Source organism: Phascolarctos cinereus, unplaced genomic scaffold (assembly GCF_003287225.1).
Source record: "Phascolarctos cinereus isolate Bilbo 61053 unplaced genomic scaffold, phaCin_HiC Scaffold_4;HRSCAF=312, whole genome shotgun sequence".
In the NCBI taxonomy this organism is placed as follows: domain Eukaryota; kingdom Metazoa; phylum Chordata; class Mammalia; order Diprotodontia; family Phascolarctidae; genus Phascolarctos; species Phascolarctos cinereus.
This window is the reverse complement of record NW_027555847.1, coordinates 662,464,052-662,489,970: the sequence shown is the minus strand read 5'-3', so window position 1 is coordinate 662,489,970 and position 25,919 is coordinate 662,464,052. Positions and strand designations below refer to the sequence as shown.

The window sequence follows — 25,919 nt, the reverse complement described above, 5'->3', positions numbered from 1 at the left end:
GAGCATTTTTTCATATGGCTATAGATAGCTTTAATTTCTTCCTCTGGAAACTATCTATTTATATCCTTTGACCATTTATCAATTGGGGAATGACTTGTATCTTTATAAGGTTGTTGCTTGTGGTCTATATATTTTAGTTCTCTATGTATTTTAGAAATGAGGCCTTCATCAGGGACACTGGAACAACAATAACCAACAATTATATAGGGCTTTAATGTTTGCTAAGCTCATTCATACACATTTCATTTGAGCCTCACCCTAAACCTGTGAGGTAGGTATTATTATCCCCATTTCATAAATGAGGCAAGTGAGGCTCAGGGAGGTTAACCCCCAATTTATAAATAATGAAACGGAGGCTAATAGAAATTAAATGACTTCCTAATGGTCATATGATGTTGGAGCCAAAGTTTGAACTGAGGTCTCTGAATTCCAAGTCCATTTCTCCTTCTTAACTCCCCAATTACTACTGAGGGCACTGCCATTATCTAGTCCCCTAGGCTGGAAATCTACATGTCTCCTTGACTCCTCACTCTTGTTCTTAAAGAGTAAGAGAGCTTCACTGCCCATATCCAATCTGGTGTCCAGCTCCGTGGATTTCATCTTGTAACATCTCTCATATATGCTCACTTCTCTTCTCTGACACTGCCATCATCCTGGTCTAGACCCTCGACCTCATGCCTAGACTATTCTACCACTTTGCCGAACGGTCTCTCCACACTCTAGTCTATCCTCCACTCAGCTGCCAGATCTGATCATATCATGCCCCATCCCCTACTCATTAAACTTTAATGGCTCCCTATCACCACCAAGATCAAATATGAAATCCTTTGTTTGGCATTTGAAGCCCTTCATAATCTGATCCACAACACTCAACTTTCCATTCTTTGTATACTTTACTTCCCTCCACACACTCTTGAGATCCAGCGACCCTGGCCTCCTTACTGTGAGCATTTTCTCTGGCTGTTCCCCATGCTTGGATTGATCTCTCTCCTCATCTCCACCTCCTGGCTTCCCTCAAGTCTTAGCTAAAATTCCACCTTCGACAGGAAGCCTTTCCTGATCCCCCTTAATGCTAGCGCCTTCCCTCTGTGGATTATTTCCAACTTACCCTCTGTCTAGCTTGTTTGCACATAGTTGTTTGCGTGCTGTCTACCTCTTGAAACTTTGAGCTGCTTGAGAGCAGGGATGGTCTTTTGCTTTTCTTTGTATGCTTTCACAGTGCTAAATACATAGTAGGTACTTAATAAACGTATGTTGATGATCGACTGACCCACTCATTCACTCTTTCCACTGCCTTTAGGGTTTCTTCTCTCCAATAAGCATTCAGTCCAGGGAAAAGGTTATGTGCCCCATTTCCATCTAAGCAGCTCAGGAAAACTATGGAAGACAGGGCATGCCATAGTGTGAAGAGTACTGGAACATAGCCACAGAATTAGTCTCTAACAGAGGGAACATCTAAGGGCTGGCCAAGAATAATCTCTGTAAGGTTGCCAACTAAAGAGGTAAGCCCTGGGAATACAAAGAAAGACATAAATAATCCCTGCTATAAAGGAGCTCAGTGTGATGACAGAGACCACATGCAGACAACTAGGTCCATATAAGATATGTAACAGGTAGATGGGAGGTCATCTCAGAGGGGAAGACTGGCAGTAGAGGTTGGGGAGAACTGGGACAGGCTTCTTGCTACAGTGGAATTTAAGCTGACTCTTGAAGAAGCCATAGCTAATGGGTAGAGGTCAGGAGGTAGAATATTACAGGAAGAGGAGACAGACACCGTGCCTTGTGGGCACTTAGCTGGGAGATGGGATGTGTAGTAGGCTAATGTAGGGAGATGGCAGACTGTATGGAGGGGAATCAAACATAAGAACAGAAATGTAGGCGAGGTCCTTGTTACAGAGGACCAATAGGGGATTTTACATTTGATCCTGGAGGTAATAGAAACTTGTGTATGGCTGTCGTCAGTAACAGAGCTGGGAGTCAAACCTAGACTTTGCAGTTCTGTCTCAATTACCACTCTGCTGCCTTTGGGTAAGCTGTTTCTTTGAAAAATCAACATTTTGAGGACAAAACTGAGTCTCATTTTGTGGATAGATATACCTTAGGCTACTCCCCAGGCCTTGGGTCCTCAGGAACTCAAATACCAGCTAATTCACTGATAGATTGACCTGGCATGCATCTTATTACAATAATAATAATGATAATGATAATAATAATAATAATAATAATAGCATTTATATAATGCCTACTCTGTGCCAGGCACTGTGCTAAGTGCTCTCCTAAATATTATCTCATTGGACCCTCACAACAGCCCTGTGAGGTAGGTGGTATAATTATCCCCATTTTACAGTTGAGGAAACTGAAGCAAACAGTGGCTAAATGACCTGCCCAGGGTCACTCAGTGTCTCAAGTGGGATTTGGATTCAGGTCTTCTTGACTCCAGGCCCAGAGTTCTCTCCACTGTATCACCTAGCTGCCTACATCTGTGGGAATGCTACAGGAAAATGTTTTAGCAGGACAGACTGCTCCAGAGATTCTTAACCCGGTGTCCATCATAGACTCTAGAAGGGTACATGAACAGCTTTATTTTCACTAACTTTTAACTGTAACTTAGTACTATTCCCTTTAGTTATTTAAAAGCACTTTTCTGAGAAGAAAGACATAGTCTTACCAGACTGCCAGAGAGCTCCAGGACCCCTAAAATGCTAGGTCCTCCAATCTAATTCAATCTCCTCATTTTACAGATGGGCAAATAAAGGCCACAGCTAGGGAGTAGCCACTCTCCACTTGTCCAAGGTCACACACAAGGTCAGGAATCACATTCAGGTGTAATGACTCCTAATCACTAGAGGTAGCTAGGGTATTTAGTGGATAGAGGACTGGGCCTGGAGTCAGAAAGAACTGAGTTTAAATGCAGCCTCTGGCGCTAACTGTGTGCTTAATCAATGCTTCTTTTCCCTGGTTCTCTCCACTACCCACCTTGTGTTTCAGATCACATGGACCTCAGCAGCTGTGCTCCAAAGCCTTCCCTACACTTATCCTCCTGAAAATCAAGAGGTCTTGGTGAGCTACCTCCCCCTCTGCTTGATCAATGCTCAGATATTTGAAATCTGGATCCCTGTTACCATTGGGGCATCCATCTTCTTTGCTGAACCTGATGCCATGAAGGTATGTGCCCCCATAGGTGAGAACAAGGTCTGTACTCGTATAGACAAAAGCAGCAGGTGAGACCAGCTTGGGGAAGCCCATCCTAAAGCTGGGGGCTTATTTTTAAAGGCAAACATCTCCCATTGGGACAATGGGTGCTGGGGGCTTGGTAATGTCATGTTATATTCTGATGGAAGTCATTGTACCTTAAAGACTATGTCTGTTGCCCAATCTCTGCAGGCCATGCAGGGGAATTCTCATGGGATTGCAGGTCAAAGAGGGCATCTAAATACACTGAACTCACTTGTGTGTGAGTTTCCTTTCTTTTCCTCTCCCTCCTCCTCCACATTGGTTGGGGGACCTTGTATCTGGGGATGGACATTAAGCTTACCTGAAGAGAGAATAAGTAGACTGGATTCGGAATCAGATAACCTAGTTTTTAATCCTGGCTCTGTCACTTATTATTTGAATGACCTTGGCCAAGCCCTTTTCCCTCGTGGACATCAAGTTTCCTCCTTTGTTAAATGAAGGGATTGAGTTTAACGGTTAAATCTGGCTAAAATAAACATAGTATAGTAGAAAGATCAAGGCACCTTGAATCCACAGGCCTGGGTTCAATCCCCATCTCTGATGCTTTCTATCTGTGTGATCTTGGTTATTTAATTTCCCTGGGCCTTTAGTTTCCTCATCTGTAAAACTGAGGGAGGGGAAGGACAGACTAAAACTTGGTTGGATTAAGTGACCTCTGGTTTTTAATCTTTTGCACCTTCAAATGCCTAATCAACATGGTAATGGATACCCCATAGACATCTTTAACTCATTATGTCCAAAACTGAATTCATCTCATCTGAACCCAAAGCTTTCCTTCTTCCTAGATTCCCTATTACTCCTAAGGGTACCACCATCCTCCCAACTTGACCCTCCCCTCTTTCTCATCCCCCCTCCATCCAATCTGTTACCAAAGTCTCTTGATTTGCCCTCTTCTCTTCTTCGTCCTATAGCCCCTCCTACTTCGCTTTCCTTCCTGAGCTTAATCTATGACCCTTTAGTGATAGAAGTGAGATTGGGGAGAGGTGTAAACACCATGTGGGCAGCCACTCCGGGATGGTGAACTTGTCAATGATTTTCGAGGCATATCTCGTACTCAGCTGGGCCTTCTGCATGAGAAGAACTCATCATGCAAACCTTAAGGCCAGCTACGTTGTAAGTGCCCTTGGAGGAAGGCTGTTATGGAAAAAGCCTTGGGCTTGGGGGTAGGCGGGTGGTGGCAGAAGATCTGAGTTCCAGTTCAGTGCTGCCACTGACCAGAAGCAGCTCATTTTTCCTTGATAACCATCTATAAAATGAGAGGTTTGGACCAAGTTTTCTCTAAAACATGTCCTAGCTTTGACATCCTGTTTTTAAGTTGTTTTCTAGCTCTGTACTCTAAGGTTTCCCCCCGATTCTGTCATCCTATGTTTGGAGGGCCCTTTTGGCTCTAACATTTTATGACTTCAAGGTCCCAAAACACTATCTTAGAGAGGGAGAGGCAGTGATCACTATGCTTGGGAGTAGCCTTGCCAGAATTTTCTTTAAGTTCAAGGATTCATATACCTGGGAGAGGAGTTGTTGGGATCCCGAGAGCCTGAAACACACAGGCTTGAGCTATGCTCAAGTCTACCCAGGTGTTTTGGATCTGGGCACAAGTTCAAAGCCAAGGCTTGCAGAGAAGGCAAGACCTGGCAACTTCTCCACTTTGTTGATGTTGGAAGCTGACATGGATGTTAATGTTGCCCCTAGCTCTGGCTGTTCAAGTGAAAATGTAAGAGGATAATGCCGAGGATCGGTTCCCTGAGTCTATTCATACCGAACACAGAATGTTAGAGATGGTATTGACCTTAGAATATGGAACATAGAATGTCAGAGTGGGGAAGGACCTTACAATCTACAACATCAGGGCTGGAAGGGCCCTTAGAATCCAAAATGTCAGAACCGGGAAAGATCTTAAAGCATAGTCAACAAAAAGTTATCAAGTGTTTATTAAATGCTTACTGTATGCTAACCACTGTGCTAAGTGCTGGAGGTGAAAAGGCAAAAAACAGTCCCTGCTCTTGAGCTCACAATCTTGTTGTTGTTATACATATGTGTGTGTGTGTGTGTGTGTATATATATATATATATATATATATATATATACACACACATATATATGTATATATATATGTACATACACACACACACACACTCTCATATATATATATATATAATCTGGAGACAAAATGTATTATAAAAATACAAACACCTAATAAATAATGTTTAAATAGAGTAGGAAACTCCCAAGGGTTAAGTGATACATTAGCTAGATCTTTTTTTCAACTTGTAAAAAAATTTTTTTACATTCATTTTTTTAAAAGTTGAGTTCTAAGTTCTCTTCTTCCTCCCTCCTTCCCTTCCTCCCTCATTAAAATGGTAAGCAATTTGATATAGGTTATACATATGCAATCATGCAAAGCATATTTCCATATTATTCATGTCGTGAAAGAAAACACAGACCAAAAAAGCAGGAAAAAAATAAAGTAAAAAATAGTATGCTTTGATCTGCATTCAGACTCTGTCAGTTCTTTCTCTGGAGGTGGATAGCATTTTTCATCATGAGTCCTTTGGAATTGTCTCGGATTGTTGTATTGCTGAGAATGAGCTCACAGTCTAATGGGGAAACAACATGTATACATCTATGTATAAATAAGATACATACAGGATAAATAAATTAGAGATAATCTATAGTGGAAAGGTACTAGCAGTAAGGGGATTTGATGAGGTTTCTTGTAGAAGGTGGGATTTTAGCTGGGACTTGACAGGAGCCAAGGAAGACAGGAGGCACAGAGGAGAATAGAGACCATTCTAGGCCTGGAGGACAGCTAGAGAAAATGTCTTGAGTGGAGAGATGGAGTGTTCTGTGAAGGGAACAGTCAGGAGGCCAGGGTTATGAGTCACCGAGTATGTGAAGGGTGACAAGGCATAAGAAGACAAGAAAGGTAAGAGGGAGCCAGGTTATGAAGGGCAAATGTAGGATTTTGTATTTGATCTCGGAGGTAAGAGGGAATCATTTTTTTGAGGAAGAAGAGAAGAGAGACCAGGACAAAGCCTAGAGGGATCCTCATGGATAGTGGGAATAGCCTTGATGAAGAAGGAGCATAGGAAGCTCAGTAGGAACAGCCAGGTAAAAGGAGAACCAGGAGAAAACAGCATCAGGAAAACCTAAAGGGAGGGAAAGGGGGTGATCAATAGTGTCCGAGGTTACAGAGAGGTCAAGGACATTGAGAATTGATAAAACTGGATTTGACTTTTAAGAGATCATAGGATATAGAAAATCAGAGCTCTAAGGGATTTCATGACCTAGAACATCCATGCCAGAAGGGCCCTTAGAATACAGTGCATCAATATAATAAAAATGAAAATTCTACCTAAAAAAACCCCCCCAAAACCAAAAAAACCCCTTTGGGTTCCAAGTTTTCTCCCTTCCTCCCTCCCCACCCATCCTCACTGAGAAGGTAGGCAACTCAATATAGGTTATACATGTGTAGTCATCATGCTTTCATTTATTATGAGAGCATCTTGCCCTGCTAGGGGTAGTAGTTCAGAGGACATGTCCTGAAATGATTGTGATGTTAAAACAAAAAATATTACAACCCTAAGTCTTCATAGGAAAAATACATAAATGACAGCTCATAGGTAGGTAATTTTATGGAAGAGCCAAAAATACATAAAATGAATTACTAGCTGCTACATATAAAAAAAAGAAAATCCTGTGATAGACAAAACCTATAGAGCATAGTAACAGTGCTGGCTAGCCTGAATACTCTACAGGTTCAGGTTTATGAAGGCAGAAATATAATTTGATGGGGATTATGATCAGCCATATCATCATTTAAAACTGGTTGTTTTAACAACCAAATTGTTAGCAGGTCACAGGAGAACTAATATTACCCAACCATCTAGACTATCTTACTATCTCTCTCTGTCTCTGGTGAAAATGATACAAACCTAAACAGACCCATGTCACAGGTGTCTTGCATACAAATGCATATATTCATTGATGTATATATTAATTACTGCATGATTGTTTGTTTATTTTTACTCCTATGATACATATATTGTAGCCTTATTAGTGTAAGAACTGTGCTGTTTTGCTTAATTTTCTGTTTTTGCATCTTATTATTTTGTAGGCCTCTAAATGATATTATTCCTTTCATTGTTTTTGCTGTTATATATGTTTCCTTATACTACATAGATCAGAATACACTGCATTGGCATTAAAAAAAAAAAAAGAATACAGTGCATCAGATCTGGGAAGGCCCTTAGAACAAAGAATGTCAAAGCTAGGAGGATCCTTAGAATAGAGAATGTCAAAATTGGAATATAGAGCATCAGATCTGGGAGGGCCTTTAGACACAGAATGTCAGAGCTGGAAGGGCCCTTAAAACACAGAGACTGGGAGGGTCCTTAGAACACAAAATGTCAGGGCTGGGAGGGACCTCAGAATCTGGAAAGTCAGGCCTAAGAGTGGTTTTAGAAATTTGAGTGTCAGGGTCTTAGAACACATTCTATGCAAAAACAAACATTTACTTAGTACCTAACTATATTACTGCCCTGGGAGCCAAGAAAGCTAGAGAATTGAGATAAGATAATGTCCTAGTCTTCATGGAGGTCACCATCAAATAGGTAGAATAAGATACCAAAGCAGACAGCAGCATTACATAAAAATTACATATGATAGGAAGTATAAAAAAAAGTTCTATGTGAGACCCAAGTGGGGAAGGTTACCACTGACCAAGGGGAAGGGGCTTGGGCACTGGGAGATCCTCCTCCTGGAAGAGGTGGCATTCGAACTGGAATTTCAAATAAAGGTAGGAATTCAACAGAGGAAGAGGGAGAGGGAGGCATTTGAGGTAGAGGAGAACAGTGTGAGCAAAAGCGTGGAAGTGGGAGAAGCCAGGACATATCCAGGAGAAAGAGAGTTCTTTAGCTTAAAATGGAGGCTGAAATTAATAGGTTGGAGTTAGATGTGATAATAACACGATGGGGGTGGTGTCAGGTTGTAAAGGGTGTGCCCCAAACACTATCCTGAATATAAAATGTCAGAATTGAGAGAAACCTTAGTCTCTTAGATCTAATTTGACCACTTTCTTTTGATAGTAAAACTAAGGCCTGAAATGGATTAAGAACTTGTCCAAGGCTATAGGGTAAGTCAGTGGCAAGCCTGGGACTCTTCTTGAGCCCTTCTGGCTTCCCGTCTAGAGATTTTTCATGACCCTTTGCTGATTTCTTGACCTTAACTTCATCATATCAGATTCAGGGATCCCTGATAAACACACTGCTGGAGGTGAGGCCTACTACCTTCTGTGGAGTCCCCGAAGTCTGGGAAGAGCTGATGCAGAGAATGAGATCAGATCAGATGTCAGCTGCCTCATTCAAGAGGAATTTGATTGTTTGGGCCAGGAAAATGGGATTAAAAGCATACAAGAACCGGGAATCTGAGTGAGTAGAAAATCCACCATTCACTTTTTCTCTCATTCTTTTATGCTCTCCATCTTCATAAGCACCTAACAGTATACAGAGCACTGTGCTAGGCTCTGGGGAAGGGACAAAGTTAAACAAGGGCAAAGTCCTCTGGGTCACCAGCTGCTTTCTACCTGGGTGGCTCATGGGCATCTCAAACTTAGCAGATCCAAAATGGAACTCCCTCAAAAGGGATTCTGCTTACCTTCACCAACATCCTTCCAGTCACCCAGACTGGCAATTTTGGAGTTGTCTCAATTCTTCTCCTATCCTCATCCGTCCTCGTGTTTAATCAATTGTCAGGGATGGGCCATTTCTCTCCTTCTTCTTCTTCCTTCCACTCACATGGCTGTCAACCTAGTTCAGGCTCTCAGTTTGTCTGGTATGGCCTATTACAGGGATAAAAAGGAAGGAAGGAGGGAAGGAAGGAAAGAAGGAAAGAAGGAAGGAAGGAAGGAAGGAAGGAAGGAAGGAAGGAAGGAAGGAAGGAAGGAAAAAGGGTAGTAGAGAAGGAGGAAGAAAAGGTAGAAGGGAAGGAGGAAAGGGAGGGAGGGAGGAAGGAAGGAAACATTTATTAAGCTCCTATTATGACAATTATATGCAAATCAATACATGGCACACTTAAAGAAATTAGAAAAAGATTGATATTAGTAATAAAGACACAAGAACAAATAAAATAAAGAGCTTAAGTAGCAAAAAAAAATGTTGTGGAATGAATTAAAGCTGAGAGGGAGAGAGAGAAAAAGAAGAGAAAATAATGAAGAAAATAACCAGTGTGGGATGTATAATTTAAAAAACTTGAATAAATTTAAATTACTGACAGATTTACTGAGTGAAAAAATACTTTTTAAAAAATTATTTTCTCTTCCCTCCCCCATTTGGGAAAAAAAAAAACCAAAACACCTAACCCTTGCAACAAATATATGTAGTCAAACAAAACAAATTCCCCTATTGCTCATATTCAAAAATATCTGCCTTATTCAGAAAAACAAATTGCAGACAATGCATTCCAGTGGGAAAATACATTTAGAAAAAGACTGAATCACATTAAAAAAGGGGAAATGTGCAGATTCAGGTAAGAAAATCTAGTAGAGAGGCCTCCTGCAGCATCCTTAGGATTACTTGATATCCCAGAAAAGTTAGAGAAAAAATTCTGAACACTATATTCCAGGAATTTGTTCAAGAAATTCTTCCAGAATTAAGGAAACCAAGCAATCCTTCTGGAGATCCTTCCCGTGTGAGAAGTCCACGGTTGGGGTCAGCTTCTAGGGTGAGAAAGCTTCTGGGGCATGCATGGTAAGGACAATCCAAAGTCAGGGATGCAGCTTGGAGAGGAATTCTATCAAAGTTGAAGTTAAGGAAGAAAGAATTCAAATACATAAATAAGGACTTCACATTATTACTAAATGCTTTTATTCAAATTGAGAGGATGTCTGTTTTAAATATAATTTAGCATTAAAATTCATAAGAAAAAAATCTCACAGATTTGCAAGAAGAAATAGCTAAATAGGAAGCCATATGAATTGATGAAGACTGAGTAAACGAAAGTAGGAAAACAATATACCCAATGACTAAAACAGGGATGGAGAACCTGCGGCCTCGAGGCCACAGGTGACCCTCTGGGGCCCTCGAGTGAGTCCCTTTGACTGAATCCAAACTTCACAGAGGATTTGTTCTGTAAAACTGGAACTTGGTCAAAAGGCCACACCCAAGGACCTAGAAGGCCACTTGTGGCCTCGAGGCTGCAGGTTTCCCACCCCTGGACTAAGACAATATAATAGAACAAAAAAAATAAAACTTACTGCCATATAATTATAACGATCAACCTCGGCCCCAGAGAAGAAAATGTACCTGCCTATAGGCAGAGAGGATGGGGTGCATATGAATGAGATATTTTCTTATACAAAGAATTGGGGGGGAGGGGAAGCTTACGTATGACAGTGTAAATCTCTATTTCGTGTCTTGGTGTTTTATTTTCCAGCCAAAGACAAGGTTTATTAGAATACTTGATTGGGCTGAGTGAGACTCCTAATGAGTCTGTGCTACTGTCTAGATTTTAAGAATCTGAGCCTCATATGTCTTGTTTCTTCTACATGTTTTAAAAATGTTTCATTAATGCTGTTTCTTCTTTTTAAGAAATTTGTATGTCTGTCACTACCCATCCTCCACCCTCATAGCTGCCTCTTAATCTCCCACTTAAAAAACCTCTCTCTTGTAATAAATAAGTCAACAAGCAAAACACACGCATGCATTGATAGTGCCTGAAAATGAACGTTTCTGTCTGTACTTCTAGTCCATCACCTCCCTGCCAAGAGGTAGGAAGTTAGCTCTATTATAAGACAAAATTAGACATTTATTTCAAAGTTGCAAAATTTGAGAGTAACTCAAATTATATTCTTCACTTCAAGTTACTTTACAAAGTGAGAAAAAAAAATCATGTGTCCACGTCTAGAGTCATGATTGGTCACTGCTTTGATCATAGTTCTTAAATCTTTCAGAATTGTTTTCCTTTACAATGTTGTATTCATTGTATAAATTGTTCTCCTATTTCTAGTCACTTGACTCTGTAGCATTTCGCACTAGTCCTTTCAGATTCCTTTGAATCCATCCTTTTCTTCATTTCTTATGGCACAATAATATTCTATTACATTCCTATGCCATAATTTGTCCCACCATTCAATAAGTCATGGGTTAGCTAGTTTGCTTTTCATTCTTTGCTATGACACAAGTGATGCTCTAAATATTTTTATTCATATGGGTCTTTTTCCATTTTCTTTGATCTCTTGGGATAATGTGACTAGTAGTGGTATCACTGAATCAAAGGGCATTCACAGTTTAGTGACTTTTGTAGTAGAATTATGAACTACTTTCCAAAACAGTTGAATTAATCCCCAACTTTGCTAGTGATGCATGTGTGCCTCTTTTTCTACATCCCCTCCAACAATTGTATTTTTCCTTTTTTTTTTTGTCAACTTTGACAATCTGATGGATGCAAGTCAAAACAACTTCAGAGTTGTTTTAATTCGCCTTTCTCTTATGATTAGTGATTTGTATAATTTTTTTTATATGATTGTTGGTAGATTACCTTTCTTGTTTTTGAAAACTTCTTGTTCAGATATTTCAACCTATAATTTGTATTTCCACTAGGTCATCATTGAAAAAAGACAATAATTTTATTTCTCCTTAATTTTGTATCCCACTTTCATTAGAGGTTATTCTCAATTTTGTCTTCTCTCTTCAACATCCCACACTACCCCCTTATGCCACCTTTGGATATTGACCGAAGCTTTAATGACAAAATAGAGATTATTCTTTATAAGCTCCATCTTCTCTTCTTCTTGATATCTTTTTTTGTTTCTTATTTTATTTTTCTCAATTACATGTAAAAAAATTTAACATTCATGTTTTAAAATTTTGAGTTCCAAATTCCTTCCCATCCTCCTCTCACCCCTCCTTTAGAAGGCAAGCAATTTGATATTGATTATACATATGCAGTCATTCAAAATTTATTTCAATATTATCCCTGTTGCAAATGAAACACAGATAAAAAAAAAAAGAAAAAGAAAGTTAAAAAAGTATGCCTTCCTTTGCATCAGTTCTTTCTCTGGAGGTGGCTAGCATTTTTCATCATGGGTCCTTTGGAATTATCTTGGATCTTTGTATTTGAAAATAGCTAAGTCATTCACAGTTGATCATTGTAGGATAGTGCTATTATCGTATACAATGATTTCCACGTTCTGCTCACTTCACTTTGCATCAGTTCATGTAAGTCTTCCCATGGTTTTAGGAAAGCATCAAGTTTGTCATTTCTTATAGCACAATATTATTCCATTATAATTATATAGCACATAACTTATTCAACCATTCCCCAGTTGACAGACCATCCCCTCAATTTCCAATTCTTTGCCACCACAAAAGGCTGTTATATAAATATTTTTGTAGATATAGGTCCTTTTTTTTTTATCTCTTTGGGATACAGATCTGGTATTGCTGGGTCAAAGGGTATACACAGCTTAACAGCCCTTTAGGCATAGTTCCAAATTGCTCTCCAGAATGGTTGGATCAGTTCACAACTCTACCAACAATGGCCCAATTTTCCCATATCCCCTCCAACATTTATCATTTTCCTTTCTTGTCCTATTAGCCAATATGATAGGTGTGAATTGGTACCTCAGAGCTGTTTTAATTTGCATTTCTCTAATCAATAGTGATTTAAAGCAATTTTTGTGCCCCATATACTAGATTGCTTTCTTTCTAATCTTGGCAGCATTGATTTTGTTTGTGCAAAAACTTTTAAATTTATCAACTTTATTCTTATAAATTTGACTCAGTTCTCTATATATTTGAGAAATGACTGTCCTTTTTATTTTTTCAAATATTTTCCCCAATTACATGTAAAAATATTAATATTTTTTTAAAAAGGTTGAGTTCCAAAGGCTCTCCCTCCCTTCACTTCCCTACCCCTTATCAAGAAGGCAAGTAATTTGATATAGATTATACATATGCAGTCAAGCAAAACACTTCCCTACTAGTCATGTTGTAAAAAAAAAAAAACCACACACACAGATACAGACACAGAGACACGCGCCAAAACCCCCGCCTCAAAAAAAATAAAGTGAAAAAAAAGTATGCTCTGATTTGCATTCAGACTCCATCAATTCTTTTTCTGGAGGTGGATAGCATTTGTCATCATGAGTCCTTTGGAATTGTCTTAGATCACTGTACTGCTGAGAAGAGCTAAGTCATTCACAGTCAATCATCTTACAATGTTACTGTTACCATGTACAGTGTTCTCCTGGTTCTGCTCACTGCACTTTGCATCAGTTCATGTAAGTGTTCTCAAGTTTTTCTGAAAGCATCATGTTTGTCATTTTTTACAGCACAATAGTATTCCATCATAATAATATATCACAACTTGTTCAGCCATTCACCAATTGATGGGCATCCCCTCAATTTCCAATTTATTGCCACCACAAAAAGAGCTGCTAATAAATACTTTTGTATATATAGTTTTCCCACCTTTTTCTTTGATCTCTTTGGGAAATAGACATGGTATTAGTATTGTTAGGTCAAAGAGTATGCATGGTTTAATAGCCCTTTGGGCATAGTTCCAGATTGCTCTGTAGAATGGTTGGATCAGTTTACAACTCACCAACAATGCATTAGTATCCCTATTTTCCCATATCCCCTCCAATATTTATCATTTTCCTTTCTTGTATTATTAGCTGACCTGACAGGTGTGAGGTAGTACCTCAGAGTTGTTTTAATTTTCATTTCTTTAGTCAATAGTGACTTCAAGCAACTTTTTCAATATGACTATAAATAGCTTTGATTTCTTCATCTGAAAACTGCCTGCTATATCCTTTGACCATTTATCAATTGGGGAATGACTTGTCTTCTTATAAATTCGACTCAGTTCTCTACATATTTGAAAAATGAGGCCTTTATCAGAGAAACTGGCTGCAAAAATTTCTCCCTGGTTTTCTAATCCCTGGTTTCCTTCTAATCTTGGTAACACTGGGTTTGTTTGTGCAAAACCTTTTTAATTTAATGCAACCAAAATTATCCATTTTACATCACATAATGCTCTCTATCTCTTGTTTGGTCATAAATTCTTCCCTTCTCCATAGAACTAACAAGTATATTATTCCATACTCCTCTAATTTGCTGATGGTATTATTCTTTAGGTCTAAAGCATGTGCCCATATTGACCTTATCTTGGTATACAGTGTAAAATGTTGGCCTAGACCTAACTTCAACCAAACTGCTTTCTAGTTTCCCCAGCAGTTTTAGTCAAATAGTGATTTCTTGTCCCAAAAGCTTGGACGTTTAAATTTATCAAACACTAGATTACTATGGTCATTTATTACTGTGTATTGTGTATCTAATCTACTCCCCTAATCCACCACTCTATTTTTTAGCCAGTCCCAGATTGTTTTGATAATTTTTTGGTAGTTTGATTGACATGGCACTGAAAGAGTAAGTGAATTTAGACAGAAATGTCATTTTTATTATATTGGCTCCACCTACCCATGAGCAATTAGCATTTCTCCAATTGTTTAGATCTGACTTTATTTGTGTGAAAAGGGTTTTGTAATTGTGTTCATATAGTTCCTGGATTTGTCTTGGCAGGTAGACAGACTCCCAAGGATTTGATAGTGTCTGCAGTTATTTTAAATGAAATTTCTCTATCTCTTCCTGCTGGACTTTGTTGGTACTATATAGAAATACTGGTGATTTATGTGCACTTATTTTATATCCTGCAACTTTGCTGAAGTTATTAATTATTTCAACTAGTGTTTTAGTTTATTTTTTAGGGCTCTCTGTAAGTATGCCATCATATCATTTGCAAAGAGTGATAGTTTTGCTTCCTTGTTGCCTACTCTAATTCCTTCAATTTCTTTTTCTTCTCTTATTGCTCTAGCTAGCATTTCTAGTAGAGTGTTGAATAACAGTGGTGATAGTGGGCATCCTTGCTTCACCCTTGATCTTACTGGGAAGGCTTTTCTACCTTATCCCCACTACAGATAATGCTTGCTGATGGTTTTAGATACATGTTACTTATCGTTTTAAGGAAAGCTCCATTTATTCCTATGCTTTCTAGTATAGGAGTGTATATTGTATTTTGTCAAAAGCCTTTTCTGTACCTATTGACATAACTGCATGTTTATTTCTGTCTTTGTTATTGACATGGTCAGCTATGTTGATACTTTTCCAAATACTGAACCAGCCCTGCATTCCTGGTATAAATCCCACCTGGTCATAGCATTGCATCTTTGTGATCTACTTCTGTAACCTCCTTGCTAGTATTTTAGTTAAAAATGTTGCATCAATTATTTATTAGGGAAATTGCTCTATAGTTTTCTTTCTCTGTTTTGGCTCTTCTTGATTTAGGTATCAGCAGCATATTTGCATCATAAAAGGAATTTGATAGGACTCCTTTTTGCCTGTTTTTCTAAATAGTTTATACAGTATTGAAATTAATTGTTCTTCAAATGTTTGGCAGAATTCACTTGTAAATCCATTTGATCCTGGGAATTTTTTCTTAGGGAGTTCATTGATGGCTTATTCAGTTTCTTTTTCAAAGATAGGATTGTTTAATTATTCTTACCTGGGCGATTTATGTTTTTGTAAATATTCATCCATTTTACTTAGGTTGTTAGATTTATTGGCATATGATTGGGCATAACAGCTCCTAATGATTGCTTTAATTTCCTCTTCATTGGTGGTAAATTCAGTTTTAAAAATTTTTAATACTGGTAATTTGGTTTTCTTCTTTTTTTTAACAAAAATTTAATTAACCAATAGTTTATTTTTTCATAAAACCATTTCCTAGTTTTATATATTAGTTTAGTGATTTTCTTTTTTCTTTTTTTCTTTTTTTTATGTTTTTTCCATATGCTTTTGAGTTGAAAATTTTTCTCCCTTTTCCTCCCCCCACCCTCCCCAAGACGGCGCACAATCTGACATAGGCTTTACATTTACATACCCATTAAACATATTTTCACATTAGTGAAGTTGTAAGTAAAAATTAAAACCAATAGGAGGAACCATCAGAAAGATGAAACAAAATTCAACAGAAGGTAAAAATAAGTGATAGCGATTTGACTTCCATAGTTCTTTCTTTGGATGTGGACAGCATTTTCCATCCTGAGGCCTCTGGAGATGTCTTAGATCCTCGTAATGCTGAGAAGGGTTCAGTTTAACATTCTTAGTCATTGCATAACGTGGCTGCTATTGTGTACAAAGTCCTCTTGGTTCTGCTCACTTCACTCAGCATCAGACCATGTAAGTCTTTCCAGGTTTTTCTGAAGTCCGCATGTTCATTATTTCTTATAGCACAATAGTATTCCATTACATTCATATACCACAACTTGCTCAGCCATTCCCCAATTGATGGGCATCCTCTCAATTTCCAATTCTTTGCCACCACAAAAAGAGCTGCTATGAATATTTTTGTACATGTGGGTCCTTTTCCCATTTGTTTGATCTCTTTGGGATATAGCCCTAGAAGTGCTATTGCTGGATCAAAGGGTATGCACATTTTTGTAGCCCTTTGGGCATAGTTCCAAATTGTTCTCCAAAATGGTTGGATCATTTCACAACTCCACCAACAATGTATTAGTTCCAATTTTCCCACATCTTCTCCAACATTTATCATTTTCCTGTTTTGTCATGTTGGCCAATCTGATAGGTGTGATGTGGTACCTCAGAGTTGTTTTGATTTGCATTTCTCTAATCAATAACGATTTAGAGCATTTTTTCATATGACTATAGATGGCTTTAATTTCTTCATCTGAGAACTGTCTGTTCATATCCTTTGACCATTTATCAATTGGGGAATGGCTTGTGTTCTTATAAATTTGTCTTAATTCTCTATATATTTTAGAAATGAGGCCTTTATCAGAAGACTGGTTGTAAAAATTCTTTCCCAATTTTCTACCTTCCTTCTAATCTTAGTTGCATTGGCTTTGTTTGTGCAAAAACTTTTCAATTTAATGTAATCAAAATTATCCATTTTGCTTTTCATAATGTTCTCTATCTCCTGTTTGGTCATGAATTCTTCTGTTCTCCATAGATCTGATAGGTAAACTATTCCTTGTTCTCCCAGTTTACTTATGGTATCAGCCTTTATATCTAAGTCCTGAACCCATTTTGACTTTATTTTGGTATATGGTGTGAGATTTGGGTCTATGCCTAGTTTCTGCCATACTCTTTTCCAGTTTTCCCAGCAGTTTTTTTCAAAGAGTGGGTTCTTATCCCAGAAGCTGGGGTCTTTGGGTTTATCAAATAATAGATTACTATAGTCATTGACTACTGTGTCTTGCATATTTAACCTATTCCACTGATCCACCTCCCTATTTCTTAGCCAGTACCAAGCAGTTTTGATGATTGCTGCTTTATAATACAATTTAAGATCTGGAATTGCTAGGCCACCTTCCCCTGCATTTCTTTTCATTAGTTCCTTTGATATTCTGGACCTTTTGTTTTCCAAATGAATCTTGTTATTATTTTTTCTAACTCTATAAAATAATTTTTTGGTAGTTTGATTGGTATGGCACTGAATAAGTAAATTAGCTTAGGTAGGATTGTCATTTTTATTATATTAGCTCGGCCTACCCATGAGCAACTGATGTTTTTCCAATTATTTAGATCTGATTTTATTTGTGTGAAAAGTGTTTTGTAATTGTGTTCATAGAGTTCCTGGGTTTGTTTCGGAGGTAGACTCCTAAATATTTTATAATGTCTACAGTAAGTTTAAATGGGATTTCTCTTTCTATCTCTTGCTGTTGGGCTTTGTTGGTAATATATAGAAATGCTGATGATTTATGTGGGTTTATTTTATAGCCTGCAACTTTGCTAAAGTTGTTTATTATTTCAAGTAGTTTTTTACTTGATTCTCTAGGATTCTCTAAGTATATCATCATGTCATCTGCAAAGAGTGATAGCTTTGTTTCTTCTTTGCCTATTCTAATGCCTTCAATTTCTTTTTCTTCTCTTATTGCTAAAGCTAAGGTTTCCAGTACAATATTGAATAACAGTGGTGATAATGGACATCCTTGTTTCACCCCCATCTTATTGGAAATGCTTCTAGCCTGTCCCCATTACATATAATGCTTGCTGAAGGTTTTAGATATATGCTATTTATTATTTTAAGGAAGACTCCATTTATACCTATGCTTTCTAGTGTTTTTAATAGGAATGGGTGTTGTATTTTATCAAAAGCTTTTTCTGCATCTATTGAGATGATCATGTGGTTTCTGTTGGTTTTGTTGTTGATATGCTCAATGATGCTGATAGTTTTCCTAATATTGAACCAACCCTGCATTCCTGGTATAAATCCTACCTGGTCATAGTGTATTATTCTTGTGATAAGTTGCTGCAATCTACTTGCTAGTATTTTGTTTAAAATTTTTGCATCTATATTCATTAGAGAAATTGGTCTATAATTTTCTTTCTCTATTTTGACTCTTCCTGGTTTAGGTATCAACACCATATTTGTATCATAAAAAGAATTTGGTAAGACTCCTTCTTCACCTATTTTCCCAAATAGTCTATATAGTATTGGAATTAATTGTTCTTTAAATGTTTGATAGAATTCGCATGTAAATCCATCTGGTCCTGGAGATTTTTTCCTAGGGAGTTCATCAATGGCTTGTTCAATTTCTTTTTCTGAGATGGGGTTATTTAAGTATTTTACTTCCTCTTCAGTTAATCTGAGCAATTTATATTTTTGTAAATATGTATACATTTCACTAAGATTGTCAAATTTGTTGGCATATAGTTGGGCAAAATAATTCCTAATTATTTAGTGATTTTCTTACTTTTGTTTGTATTAATCTCTTCTTTGATTTAAAGGATTTCCAATTTGTTGTTTAATTGGGGATTTTTAATTTGTTCTTTTCCTAGTTCTTTTTTAGTTGCATGCACAATTCATTGATCTACTCTTTCTCTGTTTTATTAATGCAAGCATTTAGAGATATAAAATTTCCCCTAAGGACTGCTTTGGCTGCATCCCATAAATTTTGGGATGTTATCTCATTGTTGTCATTCTCTTTAATGAAATTATTTGTTGTTTCTATGATTTGTTCTTAGACTCAATCATTCTTTAGGATTAGATTAGTTTCCAATATACCTAAACCAGGAAGAACCAAAACAGAGAAAGAAAATTATAGACCAATTTCCCTAATGAATAGATGTAAATTTTTTAAATAAAATATTAGTAGATTGGTTTCCAATTAATTTTTAATCTATGTTTTATGGCCCTTTACTGAATATAATTTCTATTGCATTATGGTCTGAAAGTATACATTTAATATTTCTGCTTTTAAAAAAATTTTTGGTGACCTTTTTATGCCCTTATACATGGTCAATTTTTGTGAAGGTGCCATGGTGTACCACTGAGAAAAAGCTATATTCCTTTCTATTCCCATTCAGTCTTCTTCAGAGGGCTCTCATATCTAACTTTTCTAAAATTCTATTCATCTCCTTAACTTCTTTCTTGTTTATTTTATGGTTAGAGAGAGGGGAACATTGAGGCCCTCCACTAGCATAACATAGTGTATATATATGTGTATGTATATATATATATTTATATATATATATACACACACATATATATATATATACACACATACATCTATATACATATACACATACATAAATGCATATACATATATACATATAAAATATGTGTGCAAATGTGTGTGTTATACACTGTGTGTGGGTATCTCACTATAGTTTTACTCCTTCCTGTAACCCATTTAACTTGTCCTTTAAAAATTTTGGATGCTATGCCATTTGGTGCATATATATGTTTAGTAATGTTATTACTTCATTATCTATGGTGCCATTTAACAAAATGTAGTTTCCCTGCTTATCTCTCTTAATTAGATTTTTTTTTTGTTTTTGCTTTGTCTGAGATCAGAATTGCAACCCCTGCTTCTTCTTCTTCTTCTTTCTTCTTCTTCTTCTTCTTCTTCTTCTTCTTCTTCTTCTTCTTCTTCTTTTAATATCAGCTAAGGAATAACAGATTTGGCTGAAGCCTCTTATTTTAAATCTGCATCTATCTGTTTCAAGTGCTTTTCTTGTAAACAACATATTGTTAGATTCTCATTTCTAATCCATTCTGCTCTCTGCTTTCATTTATGGGTGAATTCATCCCATTCATATTCACAGTTATGATTACTAACTGCATTTTCCTCCATCATATTTTCTTCTGCTTATCCTTTTCTCTCTCTTTTTATTCTGTTCCTCTTCTAAAGTCTATTTTGCTTCTGACTAGTGGCTGTCTTAAGTTATCAGTGATCTCAGTGGACAAATCTGTCTTTTTCTGAATCTTCATCCTTCTTGCACTCTCTCTCTCTCTCTCTCTCTCTCTCTCTCTCTCTCTCTCTCTCTCTCTCTCTCTCTCTCTCTCTCCTGCCATGCACACACCTCTTCCCGCCCCGTTTTGGCACTGTTGATCACATCAGACATCTTCTCAGTCTTTTTGTTGGATCATAATTCATGACATGCTGCTGAATTTTGAGCATATTCCAAAGCTCTGTCCTCTTTTCTTTTTTCTCTCAACTTGTGATCCCATCAGCTCCCACCAGTTCAACTACCATCTCTATGTAGATGACTCCCAGATCTATATTTTAAGCCTTACTCTCACTCCAATAATGCATCTCCAATTGCTTATTGGATATTTCAAGCTGGGTGTCCCATAGCCATCTCAAACTCAACATGCTTCAAAATGAACTCATTATGTTTTCCCCCAAAATTCCTTTTTATCCCCCAATTCCCTATGTAACTTGAGGGCACCACTATTCATTCAGTCGCCCAGGTTTGCAACCTTGATGCCCTCTTTGACACTTCCCTTCCACTCACCCCACATATCTAATCAGTTACCAAATCTTTTCATTTCTACCTCCACAGCATTTCTCCCATCCACCCCTTTCTGCTCAGACAACCACTCCCACTCCCCACCCCCACTTATCTCTTATCACTTCTTGCCTGCATTATTGCAAGCCTCTTAACTCATCTCCCTGTCTCAAGTCTTTCTCCTTTCCATTCTGTCCTACACGCAACTATCTGACTATGTTCCTCCCCTAACTTAATAAATTCCAATGGCTTCCTATTGCCTTTACGATCAAATATAAACTTCAACTTACCTTTCCCACTTTATTACACATCATTTCCATTGCCAGATGCTATGGTCCAGCCAAACTGCCCTTCTTGCTGTTTCTCACATGTGGCCACTCTCTGAGTCTTTACACTGGCTGTTCGCCAATCACTAGAATATACTACCTTTTCATCTTTGTCTCATGTTCCTTATCTCTTTCAAAATACTGTTCAAGCGATACCTTCGTTCTTTCCTAATCCCCCAGCAACAATGTGTCTCTTGCTACATGAAATTTGTCTTGTATCAAACGAGATGGTCTTTGTAAAGTACTTAGCACAGCACCTGGAACATAGTAGGAGCTTGACAAATGCATGCTCCCTTTCTTTCCCCAAACCCCATTTACTTAGTCTGCATTTTACATTTATTTCTCCGTGTTCTTATTGCCTCTCCTGATAGGATGGAAGCTCTCTGAGGACAGGTATTCTTTCATGTTTACCTTTGAATTAATAAATCCTTGTTGTTTGATAGAGTTCTCCATCATCACAATATCATGTCTGTTCCAGGCTTGTCATCTCTTTCCCAAACTCATCTATTTCCCTTTTCTGTCCAAGTGATTGATAATGTGACCAAGTTACTTCTGTTTCTTCCTCCACTGACCTTCAACCAAATGTTCTTAGGGTAGAACTTCTCTGGGTTGCTGCTCTTCCCATCTTTGAGAGGCAGCATGGTGTGGTGAATAGAGAGTTGGACCTCCTCAATCAGGAGGATCTGAGTTTAAGCCTTGCCTTTGACACTTACTAATGTGGGAGGCTGGGGGGCATTGATCAAGACAACCCTGATAAATTTATTTCTTCACATCCCAACTGAAATTACAGAAGGTGACAAAGACAAGGTAGTGTTTAAATTATTAAATGAATAAAAAGGATTTTCTGCTTCTGGGATCCAAGATGGCAGAGTAAGAAGTAAGTCATTCTTACCCTTTCTTATTGACCTCTGAAAGCCCAGAAAATATCAACCCAGGAAAAACCCTGAGCCAGCAGAAAGATAGGGTGCAGCAGTCTTGTAGCCCAGGAAGCTTGGGGAATTAACGGGAAAGGCTCCTTTCACTCTGGAGGAGAGGGAGCAGTACAGGCTGGGAAGCGTCCTAGCAAGCCAGTGGCAAGCCTCACCTCAGCATACCAGGGGGAGATCCTGAGGCCCAGGGTGGTGAAGCAGGCAAGTACTAACACCAGGACTCCCCAAGAGCCTCAGTACAGGCAGGGGAGCCAGTAGACACCAGCTAGGAAAACCACCACGGGCGACAGCATTCACCAGCAGCCAAATCACCCGGTGCTTCAGCACAACTCTGGGAAACAATTCCAGGAGGCAAAGCTCAGACACCCCGGGTGAGCAAGAACCAAACATTCAGGTGCAAGGCCTGGGTGAACAAGAGAAGAAGCTTGAGTAAGTGTTCCCTTCACTCTAGCAAGAGAGCTCAACTTTTTTTTTTTAAGTCAGGAAATAGGCAAACACTATGAGCAAAAAGCCAAAATGGACAATGACCATAGATTCTTATTATGGGGACAGGGAAGATCAAAGCACAAATTCAGAAGAGGACAACATTGTCAAAATGCCCACATCCAAAACCTGAAAGGGGAATATGAACTGCTCTTAAACCCCAAAAGCCTTCTTGGAAGAGCTCAAGAGAGGATGTTCAAAAGTCATAAGAGAAGTAGAAGAAAAATTGGGAAAAGAAATGAGAGGCATGCAAGAGAGAGTCAATAGCTTGGAAAAGGAAGGACAAAAATTAACTGTAGAAAACAAGTCCTGAAAAAATACAGTTGGCCAAATGGAAAAAAAGGACACTGAAGAAAACTCCTTAAAAAGTAGAATTGGCCAAATGGAAAAGGAGGCACAAAAACTCACTGAAGAGAAGAACTCATTAAAAAGTAAAATGGGAGGGGCAGCTAGGTGGCACAATGGATAGGGCACCGGCTCTGGAGTCAGGAGGGCCTGAGTTCAAATCCGGCCTCACACTTGATCACTTGATACTTACTAGCTGTGTGACTCTGGGCAAGTCACTTAAACCCAACTGCCTTGGAAAAAAAAAAGTAAAATGGGCCAAATGGAAAAGGAGGTACAAAATCTAAAAGAAAACAACTTGTTAAAAATTAGAATGGGGCAAATGGAAGCTAATGACTATGGGAGATCAAGAATCAGTCAAACAGGAACAAGAGAATGAAAAAATAGAAGACAACGTCAAATACTTCACTGGTAAAACAACTGACCTGAAAAACAGATCCAGGAGAGACAATTTAAAATTATTGATCTACCTGAAAACCATGATGAAAAAAAGAGCCTGGACAACATCCTTCAGGAAATCATCAAAAAAAACCCAACTGCCCTGAGGTCCTAGAATGAGAGGATAAAACAGTCATTGAAAAATAGCCATCGATCATGTCCTGAAAGAAATCCCAAATTGAAAATGCCAAGGAATATTGTAACCAAATTCCAAAATTGCTAGATCAAAGAGAAAATCCTGCAAGCAGCAGAAAGAAACAATTTAAATATCATGGAACCACGGTCAGGATTATGCAGGACCTTCCAGCTTCTATATTAAAAGATCAGAGTGTGTGGAATCTGATATTCTGTAAGGCAAAAGAGCTTGGATTACAACCAAGGATCAACTACCCAGAGAAACTGAGCATAATCTTTCAGGGGAGGAGATGCACATTCAGTGAAACAGGGGACTTCCAAACCTTCTTAATGAAAAGACTAGAGCTCAACAGAAAATTTGACCTTCAAATACAAGATTCAAGAGAGGAATAAAAAGGTAAACAGGAAAGAAAAAAACAACAACATGTCATTAATTAGGGTAAACTGTTTCCATCCCTACAAGAGAAGATGACACTTGTAACTCTTGAGAATTGTAATGTTATTATGACATTTAAAAGGGGGTATACTTAGACAGAGGGCATGGGTATAAGTTGACTTTGATGTGATGATAAAAAAATCTAAGTGGTGAAAAGGGATTGTACTGGGAGAAGAGGAAAGGAGGAGGCAGAAAAGGGTAAATTATGTCACATGAAAAGGCACAAAACCCTAACATAGTAGAGGGAAAGAAAGTAGGCAGATCAGCATGGTTTGAACCTTACTCTTATCAGATTTGGTTCAAAGAGGGGATAATATAATCAGTTAGGTAAAGAAATCTAACTTACCCTATGGAAAATAGGGGGGAAAGGGAAAAGAAAAGGGAGGGAATGAATAGAAGGGAGGGAAGAAATAGAAAGGGTAAAGGGGAAGAAAAGAGTGGAGACTAAGAAAAGGGAAGGCAGACTGAGGCAGGTGGTGGTCAAAAGCAAAACTCTGGTGAGGAGGGAAAGGGAGAAAGGAGAGAGAAAAACATCAATGGGGAGGGTGGATAGGATGGAGAGAAAGACATAGATAGTAATCGTAACTGTAAATGTGAATGGAATGAATTCTCCCATAAAATGGAAGCAGATAGCAGAGTGGATTAAGAACCATAATCCTACAATATGTTGTTTACAAGAAACACATTTGAAGCAGAGGGATACACACAGAACAAAGGTAAAAGGCTGGAGCAGAATATATTACGCTTCAGCTGAAGTAAAAAAAAGCAGGGGTAACAATCCTGATCTCAGGCAAAGCAAAAGCAAAAATAGATCTAATTAAAAGAGATAAGGAAGGAAACTGCATCCTGCTAAAAGATACCATAGACAATGAAATAATATCATTACTAAACATATATGCACCAAGTGGTGTAGTATCCAGATCCTTAAAGGGGAAGTTAAAGGAGATACAGGAAGAAATAAACAGCAAAACTATACTAGTGGGGGACCTCAACCTCCCCCTTTCAGAACTAGATAAATCTAACCACAAAATAAACAAGAAAGAAGTTAAGGAGATGAGTAGAATTTTAGAAAACTTAAATATGGTTGGCATCTGGAGAAAACTGAATGGGGACAGAAAGGAATATGCCTTTTTGCTCAGTGGTACATGGCACCTACACAAAAATTGACCATACACTAGGGCATAAAAACCTCACGATCCAATGCAGAAAGGCAGAAATATTAAATGCATCCTTTTCAAATCATGATGCAGTAAAAATTACATGTAATAAAGGGCCATGGAAAGATAGACTAAAAATTAATTGGAAACTAAATAATCTAATCCTAAAGATTAAGTAGGTCAAACAATAAATTGCAGAAACAATCAATAACTTCATACAAGAGAATGACAATAATGAGACAATATACCAAAACTTATGAGATGCCGTGAAAGTGGTCCTTAGTGGAAGTTTTATATCTCTAAATGCTTACATGAATAAAATAGAGAAAGAAGAGATCAATGAATTGGGCATGCAACTAAAAAAGCTACAAAAAGAACAAATTAAAGATCCCCAACTAAATGCGAAATTAGAAATTCTGAAAACCAAAGAAGAGTTTAATAAAACTGAAATTAAGAAAACTATTGAACTAATAAATAAAACCAAGAGCTGGTTTTATGGGAAAAAAACCAATAAAATAGATATATCTTTGGTTAATTTGATTTAAAAAAGATAGAATAAAACCAAATTATCAGCATCAAAAATGAAGAGGAAATCAAAACAATAATTAGGAGCTATTTTGCCC

The 25,919-nt window shown here is 37.8% G+C and overlaps 1 protein-coding gene across 4 annotated transcripts in view; it reads left to right on the top strand.

Moving 5' to 3' along the window:
* LOC110197491 (long-chain-fatty-acid--CoA ligase ACSBG2-like) overlaps positions 1 to 25,919 on the top strand; it is an 87,443-nt gene that overhangs the window by 36,745 nt on the left and 24,779 nt on the right. For all 4 annotated transcript variants that reach the window (XM_078153971.1, XM_020971468.2, XM_078153970.1 and 1 more), the window contains 2 exons: positions 2,989 to 3,165; positions 8,473 to 8,660. In XM_078153971.1, coding sequence (XP_078010097.1) covers positions 2,989 to 3,165; positions 8,473 to 8,660 — 365 coding nt within the window. The remainder of the gene's footprint in view (positions 1 to 2,988; positions 3,166 to 8,472; positions 8,661 to 25,919) is intronic.